General features: G+C 58.9%; 1 protein-coding gene across 5 annotated transcripts in view; it reads left to right on the top strand.

Annotated features, from left to right (window-relative positions):
• RFX1 (regulatory factor X1) overlaps positions 1-12,971 on the top strand; it is a 47,615-nt gene that overhangs the window by 21,620 nt on the left and 13,024 nt on the right. For 4 of the 5 annotated variants that reach the window (XM_055238131.2, XM_055238134.2, XM_055238132.2 and 1 more), the window contains 7 exons: positions 3,725-3,834; positions 4,050-4,133; positions 5,088-5,195; positions 6,694-6,810; positions 7,858-7,953; positions 8,316-8,645; positions 9,315-9,409. In XM_055238131.2, coding sequence (XP_055094106.1) covers positions 3,725-3,834; positions 4,050-4,133; positions 5,088-5,195; positions 6,694-6,810; positions 7,858-7,953; positions 8,316-8,645; positions 9,315-9,409 — 940 coding nt within the window. The remainder of the gene's footprint in view (positions 1-3,724; positions 3,835-4,049; positions 4,134-5,087; positions 5,196-6,693; positions 6,811-7,857; positions 7,954-8,315; positions 8,646-9,314; positions 9,410-12,971) is intronic. The other variant, XM_063616190.1, reaches the window with a different exon arrangement.

Here is a 12,971-nt window from a genome sequence, read left to right as displayed (position 1 = left end):
GAAGATCAAGTTTCCCTGGTCAGGAACAATACTAGATCCATAAATCCCTGTCCTCAGAGGCCATCAGACTCTCCCAGAACCCAAGGCGGAAGGAGAGTGCTGTGGGCTCTGGCAGCCACTCCCGGGAAGGTGAAACCGAGCTGGCCTGCAGGGAACAGGGGCCGCCTCGAAGGAGGGGCTGAGTCCAGCCCTTCTTCCCTGCTTCTCTCTCATTGGAGTTCTAGGGGGTCCAAGAAGACTTGTGTCCAGACAGAGAAGTGGAGGGTGTTTGTCAGCATTCCCAAGCACAGATGGGGAAACTGAGGTTGGAGCAGACAAGGGACAGAGGACACTGGGGGCAGCAGGAGCCCCTCCAGGAGCCCCTGACTGACATCATCCCAGGGAGCCCAGAGGCAGGAGGCAGAGGGTCAGGTGGCCCCATCTGTCCATGGGGAAGGGGGCCAGGCCCCCAGGGTGAATGCCAGGAGCCCAGCCTCTCGGGCCTCCCCTGGGCTCCCCCAAGTAGCTCATTTAAGGTTTGAGTAGGTCTAGATGGGGAAGTGCGGGGCCTGGGGAGGAGGGGTGCCCACTTGTCAGAGTCATTCCACTGCTCAGAGATGTTAATTTGTCAGATTCAGAGACAGGAAATCGGCCGCCGTTTCCTGAGACAGTGGGGGCCTCCCTGGCCTCCTGCACATGCCCAGAGTGGCGATCTCCGGCAGATAGATGCAGACGCTCGCTCACAGACTCAGTGCCACCCCCCACTTCCCCTCCTGGCTTCTCCTCCCTGAAACACAGCGAGGGCCAGACCCAGTGGTAGAGGGGCCCGGCCACAGCCGCAGGCAGACAGGGACGGCTGCACAGGAAGCCCTCATCCGCACGAGTCGCTCAGGCTCACCTGTTCAGCCTCATGGCGCATCCCCTGGCGCCCTTCTGGGCTGGCAGGCGGGGTCCCAGCCTTGAGGGCTACCCCAGAGGCAGGAGACGGGCAAGGCTGCTTCCTGGAGACAGCCACCTGGTCCCAGCAGGTCCCCAGGCCTCTTCCTGCTGTGGGTCCTGCTCAGCGACCAGCCCCTGAGCCCTGGAGGTGGTGGGGGCCAGCCCCCCACTCCCTGCCCACCTTGAGCTTCCTGGGTGAGACACCATCCCTTAGGCTGGGCCTGAGTCCTTGGGCCCCACGGACCCAGGTGTGCAGGGCCGGTCACATGACTCGGGGCTGTCTCGGGTTTCTCCCAGGAGGGGCCCTCTCAGCAAGGACCTCCTCCCTGCTTTAGGCTGGGAAGCCTAAAGCAGATGCCAGGGAAGATTCCAGCAAAACATAGGGATTGGGGCCTGTAGAATTGGCTGCACAGGTAACTGGTCAGGCAGGCATTGGATTGACCAAATGCCCCACAGCCCACATGCGGCTACGCGGAGGCCTCCCCCAACACCTCCTCCCACATCTGGCAACCCCCGCCCCCAACACACACTCCTGCGCTTTGCCCTTGACTTGGCCTTTGCATCTGCCCTGGATAGCCCTCCTGCCCTGTCCAGGCCCCTCTCCTTCCTGTGCCCTGCCTGGACAGCCGAGACCCAGTCTGGATGCTTCAGACTTTGAGGGGTCCCCATAGACCCCCAGCTTACTTTCCTTCCTGTGCCCATATACCCAAGTTCACACATCACTGCCCTTGGGGTATAGCCCAGGCAGAACCAGTGACTCCGGTTCCATATGTGGTATGAGGTTTGTGTGGGCCCAGAGGGGAACCGGTGTCATGGCCTGGATGGTGGATGGTGCATTTGACCTTGGACAGATCACTTCCTTGCTTCTGGTCTCTGTTGCCTTGTCTGAAAATGGGTAATAAAAGCTCTTACTGTCAGCCGGGTGCAGTGGCTCGCGCCTGTAATCCCAGCACTTTGAGAGACCGAGGCAGGCGGATCACTTGAAGCCAGGAGTTCAAGAGCAGCCTGGCCAACATGGCAAAACCCCGTCTCTACTAAAACCACAAAAATTAGCTGGGCGTGGTGGCGGGTGCCTGTAGTCCTAGCTACTCAGTGGGCTGAGGCAGGAGAATCACTTGAACCGGGAGGTGGAGATTTCAGTGAGCTGAGATTGTGCCACTGCACTCCAACCTGGGCAACTGTGAGACCCTGTCTCAAAAAACAAAACAAAACAAAACAAAAAAACGGAAAGCTCTTACTGTCAGCCAGGCACAGTGGCTCAGGCCTGTAATTCCAGCACTTTGGGAGATGGAAGCAGGTGGATTGCTTGAGTCCAACAGTTCGAGACCAGCCTGGGCAATATAGCAAGACCCCCGTCTCTACTAAAAATACAAAAATTAGCCAGACATGGTGGTGCATGCGTGTAGTCCCAGCTACCTGGGAGGCTGAGGCAGGATAATTGCTTGAACCCCAGGGGACGGAGGTTGCAGGGAGCCAAGATCGTGCTACTGCACTCCAGCCTGGGTGACAGAGCAAAACCCTGTCTCAAAAAAACAAAAAAGCTCTTACTATCTCTGGCTGTCCAGAGTCTAACATAACACCTAGTGTGCCAGAAGCAACACTAGTGTCTGCAGTGATAACTCCTTGCTCGTGGCCCTTCAGTCCTGCCAGGGGTGGGATAAACCCCTCTAAATCCCCAAGAAAGGTGGGCCTGGGCCCTTGGCTCCTTGGTGGTGGAGGAAGGACAGGTACATGTCCACCCCCAGCCCCACCTCGGCCTCTGGAGCTGCTGGGGGTAGGCCAGGTCACATGGAGGGGATGGGATGTGTCCCAGCTGGGGTGAGGGTCTTCTAGCCAGCGCCTCTTGGGGACACTTGCCTCTACCCTCAGCACCCCTGCTAATCACTCAGCAAGATGTGCATGAAATTTGACCTGCGCCTGCCTGATAGCATCTCCGGGTACCAACCTCCCTCCTCACCCCGCAGTGCTGCCCCAGCCCCGCGAAGGCCCTGCTCTGCTGGGGAGGGGAGTGTTTTCCCAAGAGGGCAGGCAGGCTCTCTGCATCCACCGGGGGGGATTAGCGCCCCAAGGTTGCGGGTATAAAGCTGCCTGCACACCCTGCTGTTCTATAGAGGCAGGCAAGGAGCAAAGAGGGCCAGGCAGGCCCCCCTGGACGGTCAGACGGACAGGGGGGGCAGGTGGGGTGGGGGAAGGGACAAGCGCCATGTTCTATGATTGTCTCTTCTCAGCTGCCTGTCAGCGTGAGTACCTGCCTTCCCCCACTCCAATCCCCTTGTGGTCCCCACCCCAGTGAGGACAGAGGGGCAGGGAGGGAGGACTTGGCCACAGGCTAGCTAGACCTTCCAGGGACCACTCTTCCGAGCAGCTTCCATTCCCAGGAAGCCAGGGGTAACCCTAGAGAAGGAGGCCCCAGCGCCTCGGTCCTTCCAGCGCTGCTAGGACCCTGGAGTGGACAGTCAGTTCCCTGCCTGTCCACAAGTCCCGTCTGCTGGGAAGGGTCCAGACTTCTGGGTCTTGAGCATCATAGCTCTTCAGTCACCCTATCTGGCCTGACTTCAGGATGAGGAAAGCTGATGAGGGCTGCTTCCAGGTATTAAGGATCCTGGGTCCTGCAGGCCCCAGCCTGCTCTGCCACATGGGCCCCTGATCAGTGCAGTCAGGGCTGGCCGGGGGTAAGCAGGACTCTTGGAGGGGCCTGACCTTGCTGGGGGTTGGCTTCAGGCTGCATCTTCCCCTCCAGGTGGGCTCAGGCTTAGGCTGGGGCGGGGACAGCAGGAAGAGCTGACCTGGTGGCCTCTCCCCACAGAAGGTGCCATGCGGGCCAACGAGACTGTGTCGGAGGCCAGCCCCGGCTCCACCGCCAGCCAGACCGGCGTTCCTACTCAGGTGGTTCAGCAGGTGCAGGGCACCCAGCAGGTAGGATGTGGCCCTCCCAGGGGGCAGGGGAGGGACTGTGAGGGGGGCAGTGCAGGCTGCAGCCTCGGGGGCCTTGCCTCCCCTCCCCGGTTCCTGCTGGAGCCATATGCTCACCTGTTCTTATCAAGATGTGCACAGCAGCCGCCGGCCACCCAACCACGCCAGGCCTCCCTGGGGGAAGCGGCAGCTCAGCTCCTCCTGCCTTGTCTCCACAGCGGCTGCTGGTCCAGACGAGCGTGCAGGCCAAGCCAGGCCACGTGTCGCCCCTCCAGCTGACCAACATCCAAGTGCCCCAGCAGGTAAGGCTGCTGCACCTGGCCACCACCCTGGAAGGCTCCCTCAGGGGAGGACCAACCCTGTGGCAAGCCTGGATCCGTCTTCACCAGGATCGAGGGAAGAGTCCCCATCCAGGGGCTGCCCTACCTCCTGGCTCTGGGCAGTCACCTCCCCAGGGTGAGACTATCAGGCAGGGGCCATTGGGGACAGAGGAGCTGCAGGAGCCATCTCAGCAGAGAGAACAGGATGTATAGTTGGGAAGGTGGTTTTCGGGTCCAACCCGGTGTCCTGAAGCAGAGAACCCAAGGCCGGGTTTAGAGTCAGGAGTCCACAGCCAGCACAGGGTGGTCTGTCCCCCAGAAGGCTGCACATGAGGTGCCGCGCACACCCGTTTACGACTGATCAGCGCAGAACTGGACAAAGTACTGTTGGGTTTTACAATGGCTCGATCTCGGCTCTCTGCAACCTCTGCCTCCAAGGTTCAAGTGATTCTCCTGCCTCAGCCTCCTGAGTAGCTGGGACTACAGGTGTGTGCCACCACGCCCGGCTAATTTTTGTATTATTAGTAGAAACGATATTTCACCATGTCTGCCAGGCTGGTCTCGAACTCCTGACCTCAGGTGATCCGCCTGCCTCGGTCTCCCAAAGTGCTGGGATTACAGGTGTGAGCCACCACACGCAGCCTAGTACTATTGGGTTTTAAGGATGACAGCACATTCCACATGGCCTGACAACAACTCCGGCTCTGCCGCTTCCTGGCTCTAGGACCTCAGATAAGCGCCTTTGCCGTCCTGAGCCTTGGTGTCACCCTCTGTGAAGTGGGGGCAGTAGCTGAGCTTCATCAGGGCCGTCAGGGCGATTCTGTGAGCTAACAGGCGTGAAGCACTTAGAATGTCGCCTGGCACTGCGCAGATGCTCGGTGCAACTGCACGGGCTGTCATCAGTGATCTGCCCTCCCTCTCCCTCCCTGGCCCCAGGCTCTTCCCACGCAGCGTCTGGTGGTGCAGAGCACAGCCCCAGGCAGCAAAGGTGGCCAAGTCTCCCTGACGGTCCATGGTACCCAGCAGGTGCACTCGCCCCCAGAGGTAAGTGGTGGTCCTGTCGGCTGCCCTCCCCCCTGCTGTCTCCCCAGGTCAGCAATGTATCCCCATAGTATATTTTGGGCTCCCTGCCCCACCCTCCAAGCCCAGTTGCTCCTCCAAAGTCCTGCCTCCCTCTTCACTCCCAGTGTGACGCCCTTGTTGACCCCAGGTAGGGTGGCTTAGCTGCCCCATTCCTGGCCCTGCCAGCTCTGAGCTAAGCGGCTGTGGAGCTCCGCTCTGGGAGAAGGAGGTGATTTCCTGGGTTGAGATGGCCCTGGCAGCTCCAGTGCAGGGAACTGCGTTCCAAGAAACAAAGTGGGTTCCTCTTCCCTCCGGAGGGTGGGACAGTCTCTTCCAGGAAGCCTCAGACCACAGGGTAGATTCTGGGGACCCACAACACCAATGAGGGTGTTGAAGACAGGCTGTGGATGCTGTCTGCATCAGAAGCTCGGGGTCAGATGGCTGGCCCAGCCACTTCCTCTTGTGGGACTCTGGGCAGGCCTCTGAGCCTTGTTTTGTTTTGTTTTTGAGACAGAATCTCGCTCTGTCCCCCAGGCTGGAGTGCAGTGGTGCGATCTCAGCTCACTGCAACCTCCGACTCCTGGGTTCAAGCGATTCTCCTGTCTCAGCCTCCCGAGTAGCTGGGATTAGAGGCATGTGCCACCATGCCCTGCTAATTTTTGTATTTTTAGTAGAGATGGGGTTTCGCCATGTTGGCCAGGCTGGTCTTGAACTCCTGACCTCAGGTGATCTGCCCACCTCAGCCTTCCAAAGTGCTGGGATTACAGGCATGAGCCACCACGCCCGGCCCCTTTGAGCCTTCTGAGCCCTGAGTTTTCTCTGTGTCAAACAACTGATGGTATCAACCACCCCTCAGCTTGCTGTGAGAATTACAGCCTGAGGCACAGTGGGGCTCAGAGCAGACACGGGGCTCTATGGCCAGCCGGGCTCTATGGCCAGCCGCCGGCTGGGCTCAGCCCTGTGCCTCACCACCTGCAGCCGTGTGACCCAGGGCTTGTCCCTTCCCCTCTGCCCCTCCATTGGGAAGTGGGGGTGCCATGAGATTCCAGTGAGTACATTTAAAGCGCTCAGTGCAGTGTCTGGTGGGAGTCAGCCCAATATCACACCAGAGGCTGCTGTTGTCATTGCTATAACCTTTGAGGATCAGCCCCAGGAGAGCTTCAGGGGTGCTGGGGGCACCACCCACCATCAGCCAACCTTGCTGGGGAGGGTTAAACCCCCATCGTTGCCGGGAGTTTACTGGGGCTGTTTCGGGGAGTAGGCATTTGGATGCTTGGGACGCGGTCAGTTACAAGCCTGGGTGGTTGGGATAGGTCCCCACAGACTGCCGCCCTCCCCAGACAGCTCTCCTGAGAAGGGTGTGTGTGAGGGCCCAGGTGTCCCAGAGGGGGTGCGAGCCCACTTCAGAGAGGATGCAAGCCCACCCCAGAGAGGATGCAAGCCCACCCCAGTGGCACTCCTGTGTCTCCTTCCCTTACAGCAGTCACCGGTGCAGGCCAACAGCTCTTCCAGCAAGACGGCCGGGGCCCCCACGGGCACGGTGCCACAGCAGCTGCAGGTCCACGGTGTCCAGCAGAGTGTCCCCGTCACCCAAGAGGTGCCAGGCCAAGGCGGGCGTGGCTCAGGCCAGGGGTACTGGCCAGGCAGCCTCTGCAGCCCCCACAGCTGTGCCTCTGGCCTATTAGAGCCCAGCCCATGTGGGTCCAGCTCCCGCCTGCCACCCTGGCCTTTGATAAGCATCTCTGCCTGTCTCCAGACTCAGCATCCTGGGGCTGGAGGATGGGGGAGCCATGGGGAGGACAAAATTTGAACCTCCTGGAAGGAGACTGGGGCATAGTGGGCCATGGGAACCACTTGGAGAAGCCACCTGAGCCTCTTTGGGCCCATTTGCCTGAAGGAAGCCCCGAGGCCACATCCTGGCTCCTTCTGGGGAGGATTTCAGAGAGGGGACCCAGCCCCCAAATCCACACCCAGCCTCTGCAGGAGGCAGACCCCTGAGCTGGTGCAGGTTAAGACGCTGGGGCTTCGCGCCACCTGGTTGTTACCACTGAAGTTGAGGGGGTTCCCAGCCCCTTGAAAAAACAGATGAAATCCATAGACCCTTCTCCAAGTGTGAACAGAAACCCTATCCCAGAGGATTCACAGATACTCCCCCGCCTGGCACTAGAGCCCCCGGAACCTCCAGACCTAGGTCCAGGCCCCAGCTCCTCCACTCAGCACCCTCCTCCGCCAGCCTCTGTCCCTGGCTCTGCGCCCCTAGGATAATCCCCGCATGCCCGCCACAGCACAGAACAGGGCAGACAGTTGACATTGGGGGGTGTGGGGACGAAAGATAACCCAAGGCCTTGCCTGCGGGTTCTTGGCACAGCTTCAGGGGCCTGTAGGGAGAGGGGGCGGAGAGCGGAGACCCCGAAGTTAGTCCCAGGTTCAACTCAGCCCTGCCGCTTCTTGGGATCCTCACTTTGCCCCTGTGAGTAGATGCCCATTAGTAATGGATCCAGCACCCTCTTTGCTTGGCTGGAGAATGGCAGCCTCTTGCTTACGGGTCTGCTGTGAGCTTTACAGAAGTTCAGGTGTGCAGGGACTGGGTGGGTTGACGGCCATCGTTGCCATGGTCATCTTAACGTTGCCTTTCCCCTCCCAGAGATCTGTGGTCCAGGCCACTCCACAAGCGCCCAAAGCCGGCCCGGTGCAGCCGCTGACCGTGCAGGGCCTCCAGCCAGTCCACGTGGCTCAAGAGGTGTGTGTCTCCCCCTCCTACCCCAGGAGCAAAGGGGCTGGTCCCGGGCTGGGGCTGGGGAGTGCAGGCCCCTGAGGCCGCAGGGAGGGAAATGCCTCTGTGAGCTGCAGACCCTGCCCTAGATCCTTCCCCTTTCCTGGCCCCCTGGCAGCTCAGGGTCCAGGTTTTGCTAAGAGAGATCTGGATTCAAATCCCGCTTCTTTCTTGCCCTGGGTCAGTTCTAACCCCTCTCCGAGACCCCGGGCGGCAGGGATCTTCCCTCGGGTGGCTGCGTGCGCGCTCAGCAACCCGGTGGGTGGAGGCCTGGAGCCCCGCCCGCGGCCGCCCCCGTTGACCCCCCAGTGTCTCTGTTTGTCCTCCAGAGCTCAGGCAGTCAGTTTCCCGCTAGGAAGGCAGAGCAGCGAGATCCCCGGCCCACGCCGCCGCCGGAGCCGCCGCCCCGGCCGCCCGCGTGCAGCGGCGAGGCCCCGCAGCTAGGCAGCCCCGAGCAGCCGCCGCCCCATTACGAGCCGGGCGCCGAGCAGTGGGTGGAGCTGGTGGGCGTGCTGCCCCCACACCTGCTCCTGCCGCAGCAGAAAGTGGTCTTCGAGCCACTGCCCCGGCTCCCGGCCCGAGCCAGCCCCGACCAGAGGGTCAGGATCCAGAGAATCCCCCAGGTGCTAGTGTTCGGCACGGCCGCCACGGCCCTCAAAGTAGGTGGCGGACGCACGGTCGGGGGGCAGCGGGCGGGCGGGGGCGGGGGCGCCCGGTCTGGGCCGCCCACCAGGCCCCGCAAGCCCTGTAGACCCCACCTCCGCCCGACGGGTCGGTCTGGGGACCCGCCTCTGACTCCCCACCCAAGCCCCGTCCAGGTCCCAGCTCCGCCCCTGCAGACGAGGGTGGGGGGATGGAGGTGGGGGACTCAGGCCCCGCCCCTAAGGCCCTGTCAGTGATTCCAGCTTCTGTCCCACCAACCGGGGCCCCAGGCTCCGCCCCTCACATCCTGTGCCCGGTTTCCAGGCCCCACCCCTGAGGCCCTTTCTGTAGCTCCAGGCTCTGGCTCCAGCGATAGCCTTGCCCCTGTGCCTGGGGTCCAACTTTCACGCCCACCGCAGGACCCTGTCTCGGGTCCCCTCCACTGCCCGTCAGGCCCCACCCTTGCTGGCCCCAGCCGAAGCCGAGAGTCCTGGCTTCTCCTGACACAGCTCTTCCTGATCCCCAGCCCTGGCCTCCTCCAGGGTGTTTTGTTGAGAGTCCAGAAGCCACCCTTGGGTCCGGGAGCTGGACGTCAGGGATAGCCTGGGTGGGCACCAGCCCTTTAGAGGGAGAACCGTAGGAGCTGGCCCACCCCTGACCCTCCACGTGCCCTTCCTCTGCCCCAGGTGCAGCAGCTCCAGCAGGTGCCTGTCCCACACGTGTACTCCAGCCAGGTGCAGTATGTGGAGGGCGGCGATGCCAGCTACACGGCCAGTGCCATGTAAGTGAAGGGAGAGGGGTGGGTGAGGGACTCAGGTCTGTGTTGGACCCTCCCCAGGCTCCCAGGACACCAGGCCCCAGTCCCAGCCCTCAGCAGGCCATCCGGCCTTCAAGGCCTCAGGTGACAGACACACAGGTGGGCACTCCCCAGGGGCAGCCACACCAACTAAAAGTAGTGAAGCAGAGGGACCCTCGAAGGTTGGGAGAGGCACCCTGGCATAGCTTAGGGCTGGGGAGTCAAATGAGCCTGGTTTTTAACCAAAAAAAAAAAAAAAAAAAAAAAGGCCAGGCTCGGTGGCTCACGCCTGTAATCCCAGCACTTTGGGAGGCCTAAGCAGGTGGATCACTTGAGCTCAGGAGTTCAAGACTAGCCTGGCCAACATGGTGAAACCCTGTCTCTACTAAAAATACAAAAGTTAGCCAGGCATGGTGGCAGGCACCTGTAATTCCAACTACTTGGGAGGCTGAGGCAGAAGAATTGATTGAACCCAGGAGGCAGAGGTTGCAGTAAGCCAAGATCGTGCCACTGTACTCTAGCCTGGGTAACAGAGCCAGACTCCATCTCAAAAAAAAAAAAAAATCATTTGACTCTCAACCCTGTCCCAGAGGGGATGCTGTGACCCGTTTCTTTGTTTCTTTCCAGAGATACTCTAAGAACAGAAATTCTAGCTCTCTACCCATTTTTTTCTTTCTCTTTTTTTCTTTTCTTTTTTTTTTTTTTTGGAGACAGAGTCTTGCTCTATCGCCAGGCTGGAGTGCAGTGGCATGATCTCAGCTCACTGCAACCTCTGCCTCCTGGGTTCAAGCGATTCTTGTGCCTCAGCCTCCTGAGTAGCTGGGATTACAGGCAGACACCACCACACCCAGCTAATTTTTGTATTGTTAGTAGAGATGGGGTTGGTCCGGATGGTCTTCAATTCCTGACCTCGTGATCCACCCCCCTCAGCCTCCCAAAGTGCTGGGATTACAGGCATGAGCTACCGCACCGGCCTCTTTTTCTTTTCTTTTCTTTTCTTTTTTTTTTTTTTTTTTTTTTTTGAGGCAGGGTCTCACTCTGTCGCCCAGGCCAGAGAGCAGTGGTGCAATCAGGGCTCACTGTAGCTCACGGGCTCAAGCAATCCTCTTACCTCAGCCTCCCTAGTAGCTGGGACTACAGTTGTGCACCACCATGCTCAGCTAATTTTTGTATTTTTGTAGAGCTGGGGTTTTGCCACGTTGCCCAGGCTCATCTCCTTGAACTCTTGGACTCAAATGATCCTCCCCTCTTGGCCTCTGAAAGTGCTGGTATTACAGGCATGAGCCACTGTGCCCAGCCTCTACCCGCTTTCTTTGGTCAGAAATAGACGCAGGACATTCCATCCATACCTTATTTCTTTCCTGGCTCTTCTCCCACGTGTCCTTGTGGGTCCTGGTCACCCTCTTAGCTGCTGTGTAATAACCCCTGTGCAGATGTAGCAGCCACGATGTCATCAGTTCCCACCCAGTGATGCGTAGGGGGCTTCTTCCCCTCCCTGGGTACAGCGCTACCATTCCTGTGTATGGGCCGTGCCAGGCAGGTGCCACGTCCTGGCCCCGCTTCAGTCCCGGCTCTGGCTCCTCACCGGGGGTCCTCCATGCTACCTTCCCTCTCCCATCTCCACAGAAATCGCTGCAGTACTAGAGTTACTGTTGGTTTAGTTTCTAGAGGTTTCACTTGGTTTTCTTTGCATTTGCGTGATTTCTTTTTTTGTTCCTGCCACTTATTCCTCTGGGGACAACGCTGGGATTGGTTAGCTCATAGATTGACTTAGTCCTAGGGTCATGATGCTCTGACCGACCCCAAGGGGCCTGGTCCAGGCACCTGAATCGTGAGGTTTGGTCCCCGGCATCTGGCTACCTCACAGTTGCATCTGTTTCTTTCCAGTGCTGCTAATCTTTTCACTTTGTGGTTGAGCCAAGCTGGCAGGGGCCAGACAGGCATTGCAAAGAGGAGCCCAGTGTCCAAGGGTTCCTGCTGCCATCCCTGGTAGCGTCTCTCCTGTCTCTCCTTTGCTTCTGTCTGAATTCCTCTCTCAGTGATCGTAGTGTGATTGCACCTAGTTCATCGTTGCTATTGGATTTTTCTGCTGAGAGAAGTTATTGCGGGCCACTCCTGCTGTCAACTGCCCACTGCTTCTGTCTCTCCCTCTGAGTGAATTACTGTGAGTTCCCGACCCTTTGCCAGCCCTATCCCCACCCTGGCCAAAGCCACAGCCCCTGGGCCTCCATCCCTGGTCCTGTTCTGGGGGGCATCCAGAGCCGCACACATTCATTTATTCAGTCGTTCAGCAACCATCTACTGAAGCAACGTTTTTGCAGCACACATTGCATGCTGGGTGCGCAGGAGTGAGCAGGCTGCGGCCCCCGCCTTGGAGAAGTGGGGGCTCTTGCTCAGGTCATGTGCTCTTGGTGTCACTTTGTGTGGTAGACATAGGGCAGGACAGAGGGATCGAGAGCTAGACCTCGTGTCTGACAAAGACCATGCGTCCATATCTCCTTCCACTGTCCCCCTCAACTCCTTCTCTTTGTTCACCCACAATCACTCGGGCATGCACTGCTCCCTCCCCTACCACCTTTTGACTGACCGCACTGTCTTTCTGGATGTTTAATTTTTTTTTTTTTTTTTGAGATGGAGTTTCCCTCTTGTTGCACAGCTGGAGTGCAATGGTGCAATCTCGGCTCACTGCAACCTCCACCTTCAGGATTCAAGCGGTTCTCCTGCCTCAGCCTCCCAAGTAGCTGGGATTACAGGCGCCCACCACAACACCCGAGTAATTTTTTGTATTTTTAGTAGAGACAGGGTTTCATCATGTTGGCCAGGCTGGTCTCGAACCCCTGACCTCAGGTGATCCACCCGCCTTGGCCTCCCAAAGTGCTGGGATTACAGGTGTAAGCCACCGCGCCTGCCCCCCTCCTTTTTTTTTTGAGATGGAGTTTCACTGTGTCACCCAGGCTGGAGTGCAGTGGCATGATCTCAGCTCACTACAGCCTCTGCCTCCCAGGTTCAAGTGATCCTCCTGCCTCAGCCTCCTGAGTAGCTGGGACTACAGGTGTCTGCCACCATGCCTGGCTGATTTTTGTATTTTTAGCAGAGATGGTTTCACCATGTTGGCCAGGCTGGTCTCGAACTCCTGACCTCAAGTGATCCACCCGCCTCGTCCTCCCAAAGTGCTGGGATTACAGATGTGATTACACTGCACCTGGCCTAATGCTATGTTTTTAATCACTAGTACATTGAAAGAGTTCAAAGATCAAAACTATGTCCAACGATGTTTAGTGGGATGGTGAGAGGTGCCCCCCACCTGTCCCCCTCGATGGAGCCCTCCACACCCACAGATGACAGACATGCATGCCACATGCAACGCATTCTTCCCTATTGTTCGGTCACACCGTCCCCACCCTTCTCTGCCTCTTACCTGCCCTGTGGGAGGTTCTGGAGCTTGTTCTTTTGGGGGACGACGAGCCCTACCTCCTCTTTCACCCCTGCATAGGATTCCATCATCTTTTATTAACAGCCCCTTGAGGTTGAACCCCTGGTGGTTTTT

Source organism: Symphalangus syndactylus, chromosome 13 (assembly GCF_028878055.3).
Source record: "Symphalangus syndactylus isolate Jambi chromosome 13, NHGRI_mSymSyn1-v2.1_pri, whole genome shotgun sequence".
NCBI classification, from domain to species: Eukaryota; Metazoa; Chordata; class Mammalia; order Primates; family Hylobatidae; genus Symphalangus; species Symphalangus syndactylus.
Note: the sequence above shows the minus strand (reverse complement) of the source record. Positions and strands in the feature narration are given on the sequence as shown.